This window comes from Trichogramma pretiosum, unplaced genomic scaffold (assembly GCF_000599845.2).
Source record: "Trichogramma pretiosum strain Unisexual culture from Peru unplaced genomic scaffold, Tpre_2.0 scaffold55, whole genome shotgun sequence".
NCBI lineage: Eukaryota > Metazoa > Arthropoda > Insecta > Hymenoptera > Trichogrammatidae > Trichogramma > Trichogramma pretiosum.
The window spans coordinates 1,027,480-1,049,054 of NW_019641617.1; the positions used below are offsets into that span (position 1 = coordinate 1,027,480).

The 21,575-nt window shown below is 44.1% G+C and overlaps 1 protein-coding gene across 4 annotated transcripts in view; it reads right to left on the bottom strand.

Annotated features, from left to right (window-relative positions):
- Positions 1 to 21,575, bottom strand: part of LOC106651272 (irregular chiasm C-roughest protein-like) — a 105,418-nt gene that overhangs the window by 14,694 nt on the left and 69,149 nt on the right. For all 4 annotated transcript variants that reach the window (XM_023458747.1, XM_023458748.1, XM_023458746.1 and 1 more), the window contains exon 3: positions 11,873 to 12,105. In XM_023458747.1, coding sequence (XP_023314515.1) covers positions 11,873 to 12,105 — 233 coding nt within the window. The remainder of the gene's footprint in view (positions 1 to 11,872; positions 12,106 to 21,575) is intronic.

Below are 21,575 nucleotides of genomic sequence, written 5' to 3' on the forward strand. Positions count from 1 at the left end.
TTATTTGTATTTGTCCTAAAATTATTTTAATTGATTCTGACCATTCATTTCAATTCGACCTCGAAGAACACAAATACTCCGCCTAATACGCAGTAATACGTAGGGTTATATTGGGTATACGCTCTACGATCTATGCCCTAATTTTGGTTCAGCGGTGCAAAATTAAACGCATGATCCGCGGAAAAACGTAATAGAGACAGAAATGGCAACTATACATCGTGTGCCGTGCTAATTCTGTCGTACGCAAATTCCCCCCTTTCGTGGGCTCTAATAATGTACCTTCATAAACAATGCGTGCTCACATTTTCTCATTCGATTTCATTACCTAATGCAGCTAAAGCTCGATCCGCGAGCTCCCCAAAAGCTTTACCCGGCGATTTATCGTGGACAATTATACTTATGCGTTGGATCGGCAACTAGAAATGAAATCATCCGCGTGTAATTGTTGTGTTTATGCTCGCAAATTGCAGGGCTGCGCAAAAAAAATGAATTGCAAAGTATGTTTCATATACTCTTCTTGGGCTAAATTGAGGCAGCAGCATTATTTTCCCGCGACTAATTGATGATATTTGCCGGAGCTTGCGTTGCAGCGACCGCGAAATTAATTTCCATCATCGTCGTCGTTAGCATAATTACTTTTTTATATTTATATTCGCGTTGCGTTTTTCATTGTTGTGCCATTATTATCGTCGGTCGATGCTACAGAAGTTGATTTTTTACCGCGCGTCGGTGCTATTGAATATGCAAAGAGAGTTGCGCTGGCTGCCCAGTGCGTAGTTTTATCTTTTTAATTTGAATGAAAATTTCTGATATACGCGGCGGAAAAGATTAAACGATAAATCAGTTCTATATCTGCGCGTTGGGCGACCAGCGAGCGCGCGCGTGCCTTTCACTTATGCAAAAACATTTTTAAAATTGAATGACCGCGTTAGGCGATAACAAACTTAATGCCAATAAAAACAATTTAGCCCGGCTGCGCGTAATTTAACGAACATACAAACTCAATATTTTCTTTGGTGGGCGAGCTGTGTTTTTTTTAACCACCCTTCGCGCGCGCAATTAATAGGGAAATTGTTGGCCGCGAAGAACAACGACATCGACGACGATGTGTATACAAAATGTCATTTATCATCCAGACCCTCGGTGTTGTAGCAGCGACACGCATGTGTGTGTGTGTATGTGTATGTGTATAATAATAAAATAGTTTGGCCTATATGCATTATAGCCTGGCTGTGTGCAGGTATTATATCTAGAGCTAGGATCTATCCTTCCTCACCGCGGCGGTGCGCACGTGCGATACCTTAACGAAGAGAATTTCGTTATTTACAAGTGATGTTGACCAGCCACCGCCGCCGCTGCCACCGCACAAGAGCTCATATAATAATAAACGCTTCGAGGCAACGTCCCTCGGGGACTTTATGAATGTGTAATCAAGCTGACCAGGCAGTACAACGAAAAATACCTGTGTGCACATGCATAAGAGATCAGGCGCGCGGACATAAAAAATGTTATCTTGGCTTACACGCGTGAATAACAATGCTCTACGTAACAGAGAGTAGAGAGAGAGAGAGAGAGAGAGAGACGAGCGATTCTAGAAGAAAATGATTTACACGTTTGTCGAGGGAGGCATAATCGAGGCATCGCATCGATAACAGGGCCTGGGCATTGTCAAGAGAATCGGAAATTAGCAGCTCTGAATCGACGCAAAGCGTGAGAGGGAGAGAGAGTTAGAGAGAATGAATTTGTATACTATACGTCGCTGCTGTCTAGCCAATATCTCTAGCTGTGTGTATATATGCTGTACGGGTTTATGCATGCTCGGGATATATAGAGAGAGGCGAGTAAGAGAGGGCTTGTATAGTCTGGTCGGAGGGATAATTTATATAGCTTGACTAGCCGTTTACACGACCACCGACATCGGTACATGTATGAGCGCCGCCACCTACACACACGTACGATAGAGAGAGGAGCGAGCGAGAGAGGAGTGAAATCATCGGAGAATTATTGGATCTCCTCGTATTTAATAGGATTAACCTGAATACTCTGAAGCCAAAGAGAGTCGCAGCAGCAAGATGTCCGCGTACGTGTAACACATACACGCTGAGCGCGCGATCCTTACGATTATAATGGATTTACAACGCGCAGCCGGGCATATAAATACCGCCGTTGGACGCTTACAAGATGGTTGAAAAAGCTGCTGCTCTTATTACATTAGTCATGAAGTCGTGCTCGAGCTTCTTTGAGGCGCGCGCTTTACGCCTTTGCCAGAAACAGAGGAGCTTTCAACTGCTCGTTGAAATACATTAAATGCCTTTTTTGGTCGGGTATACATATACATCTCGTTCGAGACTTTTTCCTTGAGAATAAATCCCAAGCCGCGCGCCAGCTCGTATACTACTTGTGTTTATGATAAAATGGTATAAGCGGACTTGTGGCAGCGAGCCCGAGAGCGAGTTATTTAGAACAAGTAGCAGTAGTAGCAGCAGCAAGAGATGAACACGCTAAAAATTAGACAGCTATTCTCCAGAGAAGTTTTTAATTAACGTAAATTAAACGAGGGAGGGAGGAGGGAGGAAGATAAAAAGATAGGCCACGAAGGAGGCGAGCCGGCGAACATTCAGAGATGAGACCTAAGTAGTAAAAACTCAACACGGTCAGGCGAGCAACAGCTCATTCTCTTTATAATTAACTCCTATAGCCGTGTCTTCTACTCGAGCTTTTTCTCCTCCTCCTCGTTCACCTCTTTCTGCTGTTTCGGCCCCAACTGCCACGTTTCTCGGTGTGGCGCATCTAAATTAAGGTAATGCAAGTGTATTACCGTATACTATATACACAGTACTGCTTAAAGCAGCGGTGAATTAATAGGATCGATTGGCAACATGGACAATTCGCCCCGATACAAGATAGAGAAAAAGTTGTATCGGATTAGCCGCGCGATTCTCTTCTCGGCGCCGCGCCCTCGAGGCATTGTTGATCCCCTTCTTCTTCTTCTACCAAGCAGCTGATTCAGAGGCTGAGGGATGGGTTGGGGAAGAAGATGGGTAGGGGAGGGGGCACCCAGGGGGTGCCGAGGGTACGAGAAAGATGACCAAACTCCTGCGTGGCTGGAATCGAATACACTGTCATTACACGGAGGCCGAGCTGCTATATGGGGACTGCTGTTCTCTGCCCATACGAGATTATATCATATATACATACTCGTATCGCTCGTGCTTTATCATATTAACGAGCCCAGCGGATAATGAAACTTCTCCCTTACATGCGTACGTATAATATACACATACACGTACACATTGTCCAAAAGGTCGGGTCTATATCCTGCGCGCACGCCCTGCGTAGCAACAGAGGCAGTAGCAGTACAGCATGAGTACGGCGCACTACGGCAGCGCGTAACAGGGGCTATTTATTTAAGAGCCATGATAAGAAGTACGCTTCTGGCCGCATTAGCCGCGCTGCGTACGCGCGTGCGCGTATGATTACCGTAACCGCATATATGGCAATTTATTTTCATGCAGATACCCGCTCTCCGTCTCTCTCTCTCTCTCTCTCTCTCTCACTCGCACTGGCCCTATTTCACTGCTCTCTCTGCCGGAGAGCACGCGCGCGCGCACGGCTCTTTTCTCCTTCCCGCTTTTCGATGTGCGAGTTTTTATTTCCTGATATTCGCTTCGCCCACAGTTAATACGCGCCAGCACAGACCAAGCCATAAATGCGCACAGCTGCCTTCGATATTTGTACGTATATATACGGATAAAATTATATTTCCCCGCTGAAATATAATAACATTGAGATCGAAGTGCACGCTCCATAAATGGCTCGTTAAGGGATTTTCACCGCTCAGCACAAAGTGTCATTGTGCATTTTTTTTCTATATGTAAATATTTTGCCGTCCCCGCCCTTAATGGGAGCGCGAAAATCCCAAGCTTTTTAACTAACGTCTCATTGATATGATAAATATGCGCGCGACGAGTATCAGATGAAGGGATTATGCAGAGCGACGCGCGGCTGATAAAACGTCGAAAAAAATTATACCGCCTCGTTGTGCCGTGACACAAGTTTTTCAGTGCGCGTTAATTGATAATACACGGCCGCTAACAATAATATACGATACGGTGAATCATCGGCTCGGGTGACAAAGCACGCGCAATAAGGCAGGAATTACTACACGTAGACAAGGCGGCGCTGCACGTTTCGTCGTACTAAAATACATAAAAAGGAAGTCGCGCGCCCAAAAATATATAAATTATAGAAGAAAAATGAAGGAAGTATACGCTGGGGAGGTTAAAAAAAAGAAGAAGAAAAAGCTCGCCCCGACTCGTTCCATCTGCGGATGCCCTTCGCTTAATTTAACCCCCCGAGCAGAAAAGTCGTTTTCTGGCATCCACGTGCCAGTGCATCTCTCTCTGACCTAGCTCCTTCGTCGTCGTTCATATTACTCCTCGAAGCCAAAGCTCCCGACGCTTCTGCAGCATAGCTCTCTTTTATTTTCTAGTATTTTATCGAGATTCAACCTTTATCATTATCGTCGTCTGTAAATCATGCCACGCGGTATTCGCGCAAACTATATATTGTGGTTTTGCTGTATAAAGTATGAATTTTAACGAGGCAGGCATCGGCATCGGCATCGGCATCAGCAGCAGCAGCAGTTATAAACAAAAAGTAAAGCAGCTGAGAAAATCAAGCTGCACTGGGGGTCGGTTATAGCGTAGCAGGGCTCGGCAAGATCGATTTTGGAAAACTAATAAAAAGTTTTTGCGTCGAACCCTTGAGGCTACGTAACCGAGTATAGCGCTGCTAGCGGTACTCGGGCTACTCGACGGATTCCCGTTGACGATAAAACGTTTTCTCTATATGTGCGGCTGTATGCGAGCGACGGAGGCGGCTTCTGGCCTCTCTGTGAGTGTGTGTCTGCGTTGATGTACTAACAAGCGAACAATAAAGCTTTCCATGCCACACGGCCAGTCAGCCGAAATGGTAGCAGCAGCAGCAGCAGCAGCAGCAGTAGTAGCAGGCAACGGCCCTGTCCAAGCGGAAGGTAAATGCGCTTCTACCACTCGACTGCTCCAACTTTATATTGACTCTTGCTGTTTCATTAAGGGGAAATTTTCTCTCTCTCTCCCTCTGACTCTATCTCTATCGTTCTTTCTCGCTTTTGCGCTGGCCAGAATGCATGTGCGAGGCTGTTCGTTTTTTTCGCAACTAGCCGATGGACTCCTTATACTGACTGCTATAGTAGTTTGAGCAAAGCTAAGCGCCTCGGTCACTGAATTCTTGATTGGGACGTTGAAATTCCCTTTCTCTCTCTCTCTCTCTCTCTCTCTCTCTCTGTCTCTCTTTCCGTCTTTCTGCATTGCACTAGTGCCAGAGAGCTGCTAGTAACAGTAGTAACGCCAGCAGCAGCAGCAGTGGCAGTGCCAGCCGGAGTAATAGCAGAAGGGAAGGATAGCCGAAGCTCGATGGCTCTTTTGTTCCTCTTTTTCGTGATTTCTTTCTTTCGCGTGTGTTTTTTTTTCTACCTTTTTTCTTTTTTCCATTCTGACTCGCGCGCAACTAAAGGTTCGGTATCACAAGGTAGCAGTTTTTTTTCAATATATATACGCGATCGCTGCTCGCTCTTCTCTATGTCTTTCCTATTTATAAAAGAAACGATCGACAAGCCCCAGCGCGAGTGACCTTTGCAACCGGTATTATTTTCTTGCCGTGTAGCTGATTATTTTTTTATCCACGTTGCGCTCGCCCTCGCCGCCGATCGCCGCCGTGCATTTATATCGATCGATCGCTTTATTACCTTGTTCGTTGGAATGAATAAAGTACATTAAATAAATGTCGAATCGAGCCATCATGATGTAACTGAAGTGAAAACTAAATGCGGGATTAATTCGAGCAAAAGAAAGGATCGGGAAAGGAAAAAAAATCATCGAACGAGCAGGGGTATAAGTGTGCGCGCGCGATACGTATGAACGATACCCACAGAGAAGCAGAAAAGCCACAGCTAATTTACATTGGCCGCTGAATTAAACCAGGTCGGTATAATTAGGATTATATTGATTTCCCGTATCAAACGAAGTGAAGCAGCGGCGGCAGCAGCATCAGGAAGAACAAAAACGCGCTCGCTCGCTCGCTTTACTTCGAGCCGAGTCGAGAGAGAGAAGGAGAGAGAGAGAGAGAGAGAGCCGAGGCGCACAAAAGCGTGTAAACTGCTTTAGTAAGTTCAATTAAGTTTCCAACTGAATGTTCGATAATCAAAAAAGAAGAAACGGCTTATACCCCTTTTCTTTACTCTTTTTTTTGTTAATAAGACTTAATAATGCTCACGCAATTCAGTCGAAGGGTTTATAGGGTGGGGGATGTATTAGCTCGTAATATGATAAGATTCCAATGAGCCTTTCGAGTGCTTCATATAAGTTAGTAACTTTTTTTCTTCTTATTCAAGAATATAATCGCTCGCAATGACGCCTTGTTTGGTCGATCGATCAAGCTCTCCTATCTCTCAACAGGTGCAATTAAAGTAATCGTTGTTTATCATCAAATATACCAAGCGTATTATGAGAGTGTAGATATATACACGTGCATTAGCGCGCTTACTGTGAGCGAGAGAGAAAAAGAGTAATTTTTTTGCCCTCGCAGGATCAATCAACCGATCCAGTCCGATCATTATATCGATCCCGTGCGACATAGCTGACGCGCAAACATCGCTTTTCCGGGAAAAGTTTCTGTATGAACGGATTTGCCGTACATACCGTATTGGAATGGGCGAGTGAGCGAGCGAGAGAGAGAGAGAGATAGGGCATAGAACAGGTTCAAAGAATCGCAGCGTTTAACTTTCCTTAAATGCCTTTATGGTAACAAGTAAATTCTTTTCTTTCTTTTCTTTCTTTCTTTCGCTCGCTCGCTCGCTCGCTTACCGAGCACATCTGTATCAGATAGCTCGCTGAGTAGCTCTCGGTTCTCTCACTCTGAAATAGGACGACATTGCCATAATTTTCAATTGCAGCCTCTCCCGGATCATGGGACTGAGTGAGAAAGATTTTCACTCGGCAGCAATCGATATCGCTATACATGCATATTGCGCACGTTTTCTCCTGTCTCCGCTCTAGGAGTAACTTAAAAAGAATTTCGTAGCCGGAAAAATAGTCAGAGAGATGCAGAGGTAAGAGAAATTAACTTTTATCTGTATAACTGACGTTTCAATTGCGCACACGGTTCCTATAAAGTTTTGCATCTATCTCTTTCTCTCTCGCCATCTCTTATATAGTCGGTATGATATTGACGTATGCGCAAACGAGATCTTTTTTCTCATTTGCGCATACACACGCGCGTCGCACGCTATAGACAGAAAATGAATTTTTATCGTGTGACAGAAATTCACTTTGAAAAAGAATATGACCAGTGTCATTACGTAGATTCTTTACTTTTCAGGGTACTCTGATTTTTAGGTAATTTAAAAGTGATGAAGAGATTGAAAAACTATATCGGCTTTATCGATCAAGCTCATTTTTCTGCACCGGACAAATTACGTAACATCGATCGGAATTTTTTTCATTCCCTTCTTTTTTATTTTGGAATTGTTCAGCGAGCTAGAGTTGCCGTGTTTTTGTAATACGATTCACTCGTAAAACACATTAAAGCTTCCTCCTCGATAGTGCATAAATCCCTCGAAGAAGTACACTGCATAAAATGCCATTCTTAAAATACTTTAATTGAAGTGATTACAAAAAAGTACGTGTATTTTTAGTCATTAAAATATTTCTAGCTTCAAAGATAATGCATAGAAGTTCAAACGTGCTCCATACTAAAGGATCTTTTTTCCTTACTTCTTTTTTACTCGCGCAGTTCTCTTGAATTTCGATTCTCAATGAAGAAATACGCTAAAAGTAATCGAATGCAAAAGCAGATCACAGCAAAATGAGAGTAAAACAGAGAAAGGAAGAGCAAGAGAGAGCAGGGAAATCAGTAAAACAAAGCAGCGCTGCGCGTCACCGGCAGAGCTTGATGAAGGTTTAAATTCGTCCAAGGAAAATATCGCGTGGCCGTGGATTCACGTCGACGGGGAAGAGCATAGCAGAAGGATTAGTTTAATTGGCGGCTTCGCGACTGTTGAGCGAGCGGAACAAGCGAGTGGCATTTAATTCTTTTCACCCTGTGCGCAGTATGGCCTTATATACTACTACCACTACTACTACTGCTACTGCTGTCGGGGCGAATCGGCGCTAGCGGCGGCGTTTATGCGACGCAATCGCTGCGCTTAATTGCATCGTAATTACGTACAAAATATATCCCAACTAATCTTTCAACTGGTTCTTCTGCCCTTGTTAATATAAGCTCCGGTACATTTACACGTCTTTAAAAGGGAATAAAAAAGGAGAGGAAGGCGGAGCGGAGAGGGAAAGAGGAAAAACGCCAGGTCGATTTATATCGCACGGTCGCACGGAATGTTTCGAGTGCGGTGTGGCTCATTGAGTATTCGATGCCTCACCGAGGCGATAAATCCTCGCTTCTTGTGTCCTATATATGTATATACAGAGAGAGAGACACACATACGTTGTTCTATGTACACGTTTCAAAGCGACACGATCGTCCGACTCGCTGGCACAAGATTGTTTCGCACATCTGCACGCGTTAGCTTATCTAACGTGCGACACGGGATGGGAAGCGGCTGTCGCCATCGTCGTCGCCTTCTCTCGCTCGAAGCAGAACAGAAGTAGAAGAAGAAGAAGAAGAAGAAGAAATCTTATCCTATCCAGCTCGGGCACAAACTCGACTTGGCGTCGACGTATAGGTGATGATTCATTTTGTCACGATCAGTCGTGCGTGAGCATAGCACGACGCATAAGAATCATTTCTAAAGAGCAAACTCGGACGTTTTGCGCGCGAGAGAATAGCAGTCTCGAGGCATGGCGTAGCTCGGTAAAATTTTACCCGGGCGAGCGAAAAAAGTTTATAATTAATTCCAAGTAGGTAAATCTTCCTAATATAAATTAGAGAATCAACGTGCGATAACGCTAAAAAGAAAAAGAATAAGAAGCAACGCGTAGCAGCAGTAGCTCTTGCAAGCTAAGGCAGCAGCTAACAATATGGAATTTAATGAGCTCACAGTGAGAGAACAAGAATGAAAAAGGAGAGAGAGAGAGAGAAAGATAGATAACGACGAGAATAGGTTGTATACACACACGCAGCAACACAGAAGCAGGCGTAAGCATTAGAACGATGAAAACCGACGTTGTATAGCGCACCGAAGAAGTAGAAGAAGATACGGCAGCAGAAGCAGCGGCAGTATAACTCCGAAATAATTAGTGGATTATGAATAATGAAGAAGAAGAGAAACGACGAGGCAGAAGAGCTATGAAGAAAAGTCGTCGTTGACTCGACGCAGAGACACAAGCTATCGCGCTGAGAGTGTGCAGGGCATGTACAGCACGAAACAAGGGAAAGGGAGGACAAACACATCGCTAATTACACGAGGGGGTCTGCACTCTCTCTCTCTCTCTCTCTCTCTCTCGCTCTCTGTAATTATATGGCCTAATTGTATTTAAACTACATGCATACATACCCACACACATACGGCGAGCACACATGCGCCAAGGCGAAGATAGAAGGAGGGGAATCAAGACCACTCGACGGAGCAGCAGAGGCAGAAGTAACGTCGAGACCTTAACGACACTGAGATTTAAATAGCGCAGTCGTCGTAAGTGGCCTTCAAGCTCAAAGCAAGTGCGCCAGCCCGTACAATTGTCCCCGTGTACGTGCACTCTACCGACACACACACACACACACACACATATACACACAAATACACGTATGTATCACGAGCGTGCGCATACTGGGCTCTGCAGCCTCCAGAGCGGCAGCTACTTCTACGTGCATGTGTGTATAGTAGTACACAATTTTTAAGAGATAAGGCAGAGCAAGAGAGAAAAGAGAACAAACAAGGAGGCCTTGGTCGATTTTCAGACGTGCATGCACAATGTGACAAGGCCAAAACGCGTCGAGTCTAGCATACATGACTACAACGACGACTACTGCGTCGAGGGTTAAGAAGCACTTTTCGACAAGCAAAAATGGACGTACAAAGCCCCGGCGTGGATTTACTCGAGAAACGACACACACGTATGCACACACGAAAAAAGCAGCAACGACTGCAACGACTAAAAGCATCAATTAAAAATGTTTTGTTGATGCTAATGATGATGATGATGACGAACAACGATAATGATGACGGCGATTAAGGGTCAAGAGTATATAATCCGATTCAAATTGAACGCCCGCAGATACGCACGGCTCGGAGCCGTTAAAATTCCGTGCACTTCAGAAGAGCTCTGCGAGCCTAAGTACAAAGTAGCGAGCCTGAGAAAGTAGTCGCTTCTTCTTCCTCCTTCCCCCCTCGAAGTCAGCTGGGTGTGTACTTAAAATTATAATTCTCTCTCGGAAATGTACGCGCGGCAGTGCCTCTCCGCCTCTTCTCAAACGAAATCAGCTTATATAGGCGCGTACGTTTGCAATTAATGGCTTTTCGGGCATTGGCGGAAATCAAAGTGCGTAAACATCCCGCGCGCGCTTATAATCTAAATAGACTCTTGGCATATTTTTGACGCGCCTACTCTGCGAAGCTTTCCCGCTTCGATTATACACGAGTCAATCGGCGTATTCGTATATATTCATTAAAATGACTCAGGCCGATGATACACAACGCCTCTCGCTATCTCTCTCTCTCTCGCTCTGGATGCGGAGGCGTCTCTTCGAGGTTCGTTCTCTCTCTCTCACAAACACACAGAACTGCACGCCATACATAGGTGTATATATGAGCGCGGGTGCGCGAGCGAGCGAGTGAGCGTTGATTACCGCGGGGATTAGCCCCAATCCTAAATTACTTCCATCGCTCCTTCCTTTGCGGCCCGTATCTCCAATCTACGTATATATACGATATTTATACGTACACGAACGCGTATATAGTATATATGTGTATAACCAATATCAACAACGAGCCGAGCGGCCAATATATATGTACACCTTCTATACAGCTGGGAAAACGACCGAGGCTGACGCTTCGAAAAGAGCTTTTATTTTTTTCTTGCACCCTGCCTAGGCGTTATATTCTCATCGATAGATAAATTCGTTATGACCCTGGTGAAAAAAAGCCTCGCAAGCTCGCAGTGGTGGCCAGGCAGCTAGAAGTGTTAATAGAATAATGCGCGCACGAGAGCGAGAAAAAGAGTTGAATTATAAAGCGAGTTGCATATCTACTTATACAGAGGATTAATTATCGTGTCTTATCTGCAGTTATATAGCGTCACTGCGCACGCTTGTGCGTGTGTGTATGTATGTGTGTACCCGAGAGTGCCGCTGGCAATGGTGATTATTTAAGCTCGTTCCGTTCCGATAATAATGCGCGCCTCCCTCCCTCTCGCGAACTACTTACAATGCACGCAGAATTAAAACAAAAAAAATCGAATTATCGGTCGAGAAATTATGCTAACAAGCTCAGAGATAAACGCGCTTTTGCTTTCGAGCGAGTTGAAATAGTCCGTGGCTAATGAAATCAATTTTCAATGCACAAAGAGAGAAAGGCTCGTGAAAATTTTCGATTCTTTGTGGCTTGTGAAAGATGGAAGGCAAAAAATATAGTATGTCATCGGTGCTGTACAAAAGCTACGACGAGCTGGAAACAAAGTCTGAATAGTTTTGCTTTGTATAAACCTTGACACTGACGAGGGCAGAAAAAAGTAAAAGCAAGTGTAAATCTTGCCGCATTTCCAGCAATTATACACTCGAGTTAGAGAGAATGAAAAGGGGCAACTATATATATTTTTTATACACACACACACTAGCACACATACAAAAGAGGGAGAGTACAAGTATAGTCAAGGGTTCTCACCTCTGCTGGTGGTTTTCCCGCCACACTGATGCACTCGAGCACGAGTTTCTTGTCCTCGGTAGTAATGAGCTTTTTACCCTGGGTGATTTTTGGTTTCTGAGGCGGCACCAGCACGCTCAGACGCGCGAAACGCGAGCGCAGGCCCGGCTGGCCGTCGTTCGTCGGTGACGCTTGGCACTGGTACACACCGTCGTCTTCCAGCTCCACTGGATAGATGCGTAGCGAAAAGTCACCTGCAATACAGAAAACAATAAAACGTTCATTAGCGTGAGCGAGAAATTCCACTTTCAATGAGAATCGAAAATCCGCTCTCTCTCTCTCTCTCTCTCTCTCTCTCTCTCTCTCTCTCTGAAAGCTCTATCATATTTCGAGCTTAACCAATTACTCGTAATATACTAATTATTCGTTGGCAAGTAAGAGTTTGTCGAGTACTTCGAGAGCTTACGAGCGAAAACCTTAATTTACTTTGGCGAAGCCAAGGCGTGCATAACAAGTTACCCGTGTTTTCGCTCAAAAATAATTAATCCTTTTTCCCCGCCGTATACGCGCGCAACCAGGAGCCAGCCATAAGCGTGTGACGCGTGCTTGGATATTATTCGAAAGCTCCCCCTCGACGCGCGAGCATGGAGCGCAAAATCTCGGCGTAGTACTGCACGCATCGAACGTAGCGTACGCGCCAAAGGGATCCCTGAGAAATTGCTCGCGTTCAAACGATATGGGTGTATCGCGTTGCAGGGCAATGTTCGGTGAAAAGAGAGAGAGACAGAGACAGGACACGGCGTATAGTGCGGCACATACACGCACAGTTGCGCGCCGCACAATCGATACAAATTTGATTTTATTACACACGATTCGCTTCGGCTCGCGCGTTAACTTCGTCCCGTGTTAGTGCCCCTGCATAGGTGATCGGCATTTTCCTCCCCCTTTTCCTACTACCCACCCCCTGTCGGCCGATTGTTGGCTATCTCGTCGTTCCTATATCTTTTTTACGATATGCATTTTTTCACTACAGTATCCGGACAATGTGTTTTATGCTTTGCCTTTTTTCTAAGGAAACACGATGCAAATCATCGAATTTTTCTCTATAAAGAAATTCTGTACTTGTAATTCGCTACCTCAACTAAAGGATCTTGTAGAATTTGCATCTATTCTTCATTGCCACGATATTTCGAAGGACTCTCGATGGCCAAATTGATTTCTGCTGTACTCATCTCGATGAAACTCTCAGACTCACATTAACTGAAACTTTGTGCAATCGGCAAACATAATATACAAGCCCTGTAGGTGCCGACGAAACGCATTGGACAATCGGCTTGGCCCGAGCTTTAACGGTTAACCCCAAAGCGTCTTTGCCTCCGTATCTAAAACATTTCTATGTACGTACGTATATTTATGTGAATCACACTTTGTATACTTTGTCCCTTTTAGGTAATGGCCTTTGGTAGTTTTGGTCGAGACAAATCGGATTTATACATTTTTTTTTCTTCTAGTCGCTGAATGCACAATTGTACCAGCATGTTCCATTAGTACAATCGATTTTTAATGTATTTTATATATTTAATCTCTTTCAAAAGCTTCGTCGAATTTGCTCCAGTACTGCGTGCACGACGGTTGTGGCACTGCTGTGTCTTCGAAGTGTGTTTCCGCGCCGGTCCTTTTTTTACCCGTTCCGCACAGCGTACTTTTAAGACTTCTAACCAATGATTGCGAAAAAAACTTTGCTTTTCTTCAACTTCCCTCGTATTTTGTGTGTGGAGTGGGGCATTATATATAGTCAGCCAAAACTTTTTCATAAAACGTATACAGTTTTAATAACGCATAAACTGGCCTTTTTGTCTTTCAAAGCAAGAAAACTATTACGGCTGTGTGCATTTGGCTGTATTATATATAGGAATGAGAAAAAAATCGAAGCAATTCTTCAATCGACCCGCACACGAGCTCAATTCACACACAATAAACTTCTAGTTCTTGCAAAGTAATCGATCACGAAATTCTCTCTTTCTCTTCCTCTTTTTCTTTCTGTGTGTATGTGCAGCAGTGTGTGTGAGCGACTCCGCTGTATGTTTGTATAGTTCATTTCTTCGTTGATTTTCTTCAAAGCTTCGCGCAATTAGCGCAAAGAGTCACGTTTCATACCCCCTTCGCCCTCCCCCTTCTGCTGTTCTTTGCTGCACCCATCGCTAAAGTCTTTTATTACGAGCAAATCAAAGTATTAATTGCCACGTCGATTGCAGGTTTTTTTTTATCAAGTACTTGGAAACTGGCGGGAGTGGCGGTATACCGTGGCGCGCATAAATAAAAAGCCTTGCCGAATTCTTTCTTCATTCTCTGGGTATATTCACCCCAGCAGCGTACACATACACACACACACACACACATGTGCGCATACGTACGTTGCAGACTGATTTCGCAGCAGCTCCGCATGCGCGCGTCGAAAGTTAAAGCTCGGGGTAATTAAAAATCCATTCTGCTCCTTCTATACTTTACTATTCTTCGCGTTGAGATTCCCTGAGGGCTCGAGAGAGAGAGAGAGAGAGCTCGATGTACTGATGGAGCTCCGAGAGAAAGAGGAGTGCAGTGTATAACGTTGATACGTTGGCGCGTGAAATTCCTCGGCTGCAGTCGAGGGGCAAACTTTTTTATTCGCTGTTCGGTCGCTCCACACATTCGCGCGCACACGTACACACACACACACACACACACACACATGCAAGTACTATATAAGAGAATTTGGATGAAATCGAGGAAGCGCGTCAGTATATCGCTTCGGCGATATAAGCGTCATTCACCCCTACAATATGATGTATAACATATGCGCTCGCGAATTTCCAAGTGTAACGTCGGACTTATCGCGCGCCCGTGTATACACATAATCCGCGAACTAAAAAGTTCGACGAGGAAAGTTTACACGCATATATATAGGACCGAGGTTGTTTGCTGCGTTTGTGCATGTGTATGCGATATATACAAGCACGCAACGTAGACCTTCTCATACTTGTCGTATGAAGTCTTACCGACTTCTGACAGCTTATAGACGCGAGCTGTTGAGTTTATTTTCCCCCCCTTTTTTTTATTTGCCGTCGCTGCTTCTGCTGCTACTACTGCCAAACTTCAGAGACGTCTAGTCAGGTAACGATGTCGTTATGCACTGTAGATATAGTCGATATATAATATCATAAGTCGTCGCGTACAATAAATGCCCATCAAAATTTCCACGCTAATCCGATAAAGCTTTTCCTTTTTCTAAAACTTCCCATTTTCAAGTGTATCGTATGCGACTCGACGGACTAGAAGCGGCAAATCGAATCGATAACGCATCATTTTCCATTTATTGTACTCGTTTTCTCTCGTCTCATGCGAAACGTGTTGTATTCATAATATCTGTCGAGTCGATACCGTAGCCGCGTGCATTGTATACGCCACCTGAGTCGGACAAACCATACGAGTATTACGAGAGCACTACTCGACATCTCTCACGTTTATATACGTGTGTATGTGTGTGTGTGTGTGAATGTCTCACCGAAGCACAGCAGCAGCGACACGACAGCAACAGCACCAGCAGCAGCAAAGCCAGACATATCGCTAATATCAAAACGCGTATAATAGCAGAGAGCAGTATTCTAGACGTCGAATGAAAAGGTCTGTCTGTCTCTGCTCGTTGTTGTCGTTGGGGACTCTTCTTGCGGGATTTGATCTCCAGTTATGCTCTCGCTCGCGCGTATATATGACGTCTTTGTTGTGTTGCAATGAAAATCGATCTCGTCATATATAAGGGCGCTCGGCAGCAGCCTCTAACGCGATTATTTTTAATGTTCAAATTTAGGACGATAATCGATACGAGCTGCCTTGGATTTTTCTCTCTCTCTCTCTCTCTTTTTTCATTTTTTTATGAGTTATGCGCTTGTCGATGTACAATGATGGCTCCGATACGGCACGCTTGAAAATTGATCGCGTCCAGCTTCCTTTTTTCGTTATTTTCAATTTTTGTCGCTAGAAACGCTGTCAATATACTGCACGCTTTTTCGCAAGGTTTGACACATTGAACTTTTGAAAAATTATCGCAGGTTAAATCGGTCTACTGATATTTGTAGCGTACTTTTTTTTCTCGAAATTTAGAACGACGTGCTCGTCGTTAATTTATAAAATTAAGCCTCTCTCAGTTCGGTGATGATTTCGAGTGCAATTTTTGCTGCCTTACGTTGAGCGCCAATGACTACTAGCCGTGCAGCAGTAAAAAGAAAAGCGGCGAAAATCAGCAACTGCATGCTGTGTTACTGGTGCACTTGTGCAAGGCATACTCATGAGCCATCTCGGAGCTTTAAAGGTCTTGCATCGAGGTAATCATTCATTGCGCGCGAGCGAACGTATACGTAGACGAAGCTGCGCACTTTACGAAATCTCGCCGCCTGCAAGTTTTTCGCGAGAAATTTCTCTTGGCCCTCTAATATACACGTACGGGCATAGATCTTTTTTACAACCTTTTTCATACTCTTGCTCGTTCTCGCGCTTTCTCTCTCTCTCTCTCTGCTCTCTCGAATGTACACAGAAAGCGAGAAAGAAAAAGCAGCAAGGCACGCGTAATAGTGGTATTACGTATGTGAGCCATAATATGCATCGGCATAGCATATATAGAGAGAGGCTCGAGGCCTGCGCCTGGGTGCAGTGCAAAGGACAGAAACGCAGCAGAGCTTTAAAGCTCGGTCGCCAGCAAGCAGGGAGAGAGCATAAGAGAAACGTCGCGCGCTGCGCAGCCGTAATTAAAGTCCCGTTTATTGCCATAGTAAATCAGAGACCGCGTCGATAAGAGCTAGGGCCACAGCAGCAGCAGCTTCCGCTCTTGTTGCGTTGCTGCTGCTGCTACTCTGGCCTCTGGCGCAATTGGCCCCCGTTGGTATGTAATAGCGGCCATAACTCGCTTCGTTGAAATTAGTATCGCTTCTGCTGCTTTAGAGACTTTATACGTGCATGCGCCTGTGTATGTGTGTACGTGAATACGTGTGCACGAGGTATACATATAAATCACAGCTATGTGTGAGTATATGTGGGCGTGGGTGGGTAGGTACGTATACGTACCGCCCGTATATGCAGTACGATCGAAAATGTTGTATCAGTTTATAATTTTACCAGGTAGAAGCCAACGTCGCTAACGCGCACTAATGAACTCGCTGAATTTACGTGAAATAATTAACGAGGCAAAGAGAGAGAGAGAGAGAGAGAGAGAGAGAGAGAGAGAGAGAGAGAGAAAGAGAGTGAGGGAGAGAGGCTCAAAGCTCGCGCACGAGCGCGTGTATTTAAATGGTTCTTGCATCACTCGTGGCCCCCGCGTTTTGCATGCTTCATTGCCGAGTCTTCGGACGCGCTCCGGGCTTTGTTGTCCCGCAGCAACCTGCCTTTACTTCTCTAATAGTTTTCGCTGATATTTTTTTCGATGCTTCGAAGTCTTAGTGCAGATCACCCTCTCGTCCCCCGTGTACGAATGTACGCACCGTTAAATAGTGATGATTCGCGTTCAAGTGGACGATTGACGAGTCGACTGAAACTATCCAACTTTTTACTGTGATACTTGTCTATAATCATTTTTTTGCGCGGGAAGTTTTGAGGTTTTGCGCGTGATATCTCTGTGCTGCGCGTCTGTGTGTTGCGCGACTATGCGAGCCTGCTAAACTACATACAACTTGGTGCTTGCGAAGCTGAAAGAGAATATACAAAAGATAAAAGTGTACATTGCGGATGAATAAATTTGCTTTGAGTATTGCATTTCGTATCTCCTTATCTCGACGCTACGAAGCGCGCGCGCGCGAGTGCATATATACGCGCGAGCTGAGTCTGTGATTTTTTTTTATCATATCTTTTGTTTTATTTCCCTTGAAATGTACTGCTCCGATTTCAATAGGTTCTTTTACGCGCGCGCCAGCCCAGAGTTCCCAGCGTGCAAAGTTAGTAATGACATTTTGCGCGATGCAAGACCTATTCGCTGTAGCGCTGCGCACGCATTTTATCTAATTTCAAGCTTGCTGTAAAACTTATTCACTTATTGTATACTAATTAAATCGTTTTTCGCCTAGCAACGAGCGAGATTAAAGTATAATAGAAATGATATAGGGCTCGTTATCAGCCGTAGAGAGCGCAGGAAGTCTTCAACGAAATTTTTGAATAGAGATGAAAAAAGCATCGCGTCTTTGTAGCCCGGTATTGCCGTCCTTAAAATCTGGACTCGCAGTCTCGTCGACACCGTACACCTTGACTCCAATTACTCTTAACGACCAATCTAAACGTCGCAAAGGTGTACATGGACCGACTGCAGTCCTTCACTACTTCTTTCACAGAAGATTTCATTTGACCCTTTTTTTCTAACAATTGCGAAGCTCTGTCGTATCGCTTTGAAAAGACGTCTCACTGCTGCTTCTTGAATGATTTCTGCTGTACGTAACGCGCCAGGAAGTCAAATGTAGCGTAGGGCAATCTATAGAGCTAAGCACACGGAAAGGTTTTATCGTAATTTCGCGTAATTCATCGCGGATTAGTTTCATCTCTTTCCTTCCGCGTCGCCCATTATATCTATTGTATGATCTATCATTTTACGCGCCCGAGACATTATTTATACTATATATATGTGCTGCAGCTCGCAGCCATATATTTCGCGACATTGACAATATGTTATTTATCGCCGGCTGCGACGGCCATAATAATATAAGTGCTAGAGGGAGAGCTGCAACCCATGAGCTTGAAATTGCTATTTTTTAGGAGGAAATACGTATGGATTATATGGGAGTTCGCTACGTCGCATGCGATACGTTTTGTATTATTTATACCACTTCTTCGAACTTATCAAATCTTGATCTACTAAAATCGCGTATACGCGTGCAGCAGTCATACGAATTTGACCCACTTTTGTTTGATCATCATTAGCATATAAGCGCGAATAATGAAAATAATCACGTAGGTATAATTTTTGCATATTTCCCTGCCAGAGTCAAAATTATAACCGTTCGCGCAGTACCAAAAGACGCAATCTTAATCAGCAATTTGCAAAGTTTCGCATTATATAAATTACCATCGGTACTTCATTCAGCATCGAGAGTTTTTTATGTAAATCCTTTTATTCGACAGAGAGTACGCTCGTATCGCGTCGATATATTGTACGCCGATTCTAGCGAGCAGAATAAAAAGTTCGAAGCTGGCTTTCATGGAGCGCGAACGTCGACATTAATTAAAATTAATTTAATTCGCCAACATCAAACAAGTTTGAAGTTGGTTCATCAGCAGCAGGCGAGCTCGCCGCTCGCACGCGCGCGCGCAGAAGTAGCTTTTTGCAGGTGCCCGTGCACGCGGCCACCCTATCAATTCTCCAACGTGTAAAGCATAATTTATAAGCGCCCGGAATTAAAATCAGAGATGAAAGCTTGCCCAGCGTGAGCTTACTGTCTTTCTTTTTCCGCTTGGAAAAGGAGAGCGCGTATATAACAGCGGGGGGTGGCGGCGCGCGTTCTGCGCGAGCTTCGGGTGGTGCCAATTGCTTCTGACACTCGTGACGTTAACTTCCACTTCGAACACTGCACTGCATATGTATGTATATACGTTTTATATACAGCACATACATATACGTATATATATATGTATGCAAGCGCATACGAACGAGATAACTTAATTCGTTTATATTCCCCTGCAGTTTGTATATTCTGAGCGTAGGTATAGTTACGTAATACGCCGCGCCACCGCCGCCGCCTGACAGTTCGGTGCACTGCAGTACGTGTGTGCGCCCCGACGATAAACATTTTCGATGACAATTTTCACGCGTGCGAGCTTATAGATGTATGTCGGAGCAAAAATACAGCGCATCGCTATGTATGTGTATGCGTACGCGTTTGAATCGATTCATTTTTATCAAACTATAGATTGAGCGTTGCTCTCTATTTCATACGTGTATGCCGAGCGCAAGTTGACCTGCATTCGCTCGTCCTGCAACAGCATATCGGATAGCAGTAATTGATGAAACAATTTTTTTTTAATATTCAAAGGTAATTTTGATACTCGCGCGTGCGGCAGCCATAACAAGCTCGAATGGCACTTATACTCAACAATTGGAAATATTTGTAAGATTTTTCAAATTTAACTCGCTGCGTAATTCGACAACAAACTCGCATTTAAACTCGATTTCAAATGTTTATACTTGATTCGATGCGAATGGCCTTTTTACTTTTTTCTTGACAGTAACAGTAGTAGCAGCAGCAGTAGCAGCAGCAGCAACAGCGAGTTTATTGACTTTTTACGCGCGCTCGCTGCGAATGACGTTCCTTTTTTTCCTTTTTTTTCATTCACCGTCGCTATTTCATCGAGTAATTTCGTTGGGTTTATTTTTTTATCGTGGCATGGTACGTTATAAAAGAGTTTCATTTCGACAAGCGCTGCGTACGCACCAAGAGGAAGAGAGAAAATCGCGTCGGGTGTCTATGCGCGAACGCATACATACATATAGATTCAGCGCGTGAAAGACGAAAGAAGAAAAAGTAAAAATTGCGCAGTCCACCCGTTAATTAGTCGATAATAAATTTGATTTTATCGTAACAGCACAATGCAAATATGGCGCTGTACATGCGCGGCATAACCGACAGGTGAAATGATCACCAGCGTGAATTTAAAACTCGACTTTGCCTATATACCGTCGAGTCGAGCGTATACACAGTACTCAGACTGCAATGCGCGCGTAATACTATACTATGTAATCAAGTCGTGCTCCTGCGCGTCGATTAAAGTATTCATATAAAAGCAGCAGCAGCAGCAGCAGCGCAGTAGTAATAGGTAGCCGCGCTGCAGCAGTTGCCATAAAAGTGAAATAATAGAAAAGGACGGACACGAGATCGTGACGTGCTTGAAAATCGGCTGGAGCACGTGTGAGAATCGCTTGTAATAAAATGAGGAAAAATAGAGAGATAGGGCGTGAGGGCAGATGTAGTTTGTTCTACCAACGGAAGACTCTCGCGCTGCGCCGGGCAATGAAGAGAAAGAGAGCGAGTTAGGAGGCAAAAAAGAATGGAGACCTTTTTTACCCTCTCTCTCCCTTTCTCTCTCTTTCTTCTTTTCCAGTGACTGAGCACCAAAGTTATTGGAAATCTATTTTTATCGTGGCTCCTTACCCTCGAACTTAATAAAGGTAATATTTATCTTAATACCATATTGCGAGTTATCCCGCAGATTTTTCCCTTTCCCTCTTTTTTCTCCTGTCTCTTTAAGTCGATACTGCATTAATGTACTTTCAATTTCATATAATAGTAATACCAATGAAAGAAAGCGAGGGCAAAAGAACCGCATGACATCGTTGATACGCCATTATGTAGCGAACGATAATATTTAAAAAATGGGTCGTCCTCGTTTCTTTTTACTTTTTTTTTAGCGTTACACAATGATCGTTTACTTGTATTCATAAATAAATGACAAAGTAGTTCTCTAGAAATTTGTATGCCACGTGCGTAGGCCTCTGTGCACTTGCTACAAAAAACATACGTATACAAAATTCATGGCATTGTATTGTAATTTCGTGAAAGTCAGTATATCGCGGACATATGCAGACCAGTTTGCACCGTTGCGAATGTCAAAGGCTTGACCGTATTTTGCACGTTCAACTTTATTAATTCACAGATTTGTATTCAATGAACTTTGTATACAGTCTGCGTGTACGCTGTAGGGCTTTTTAGGTGTTTTTCAA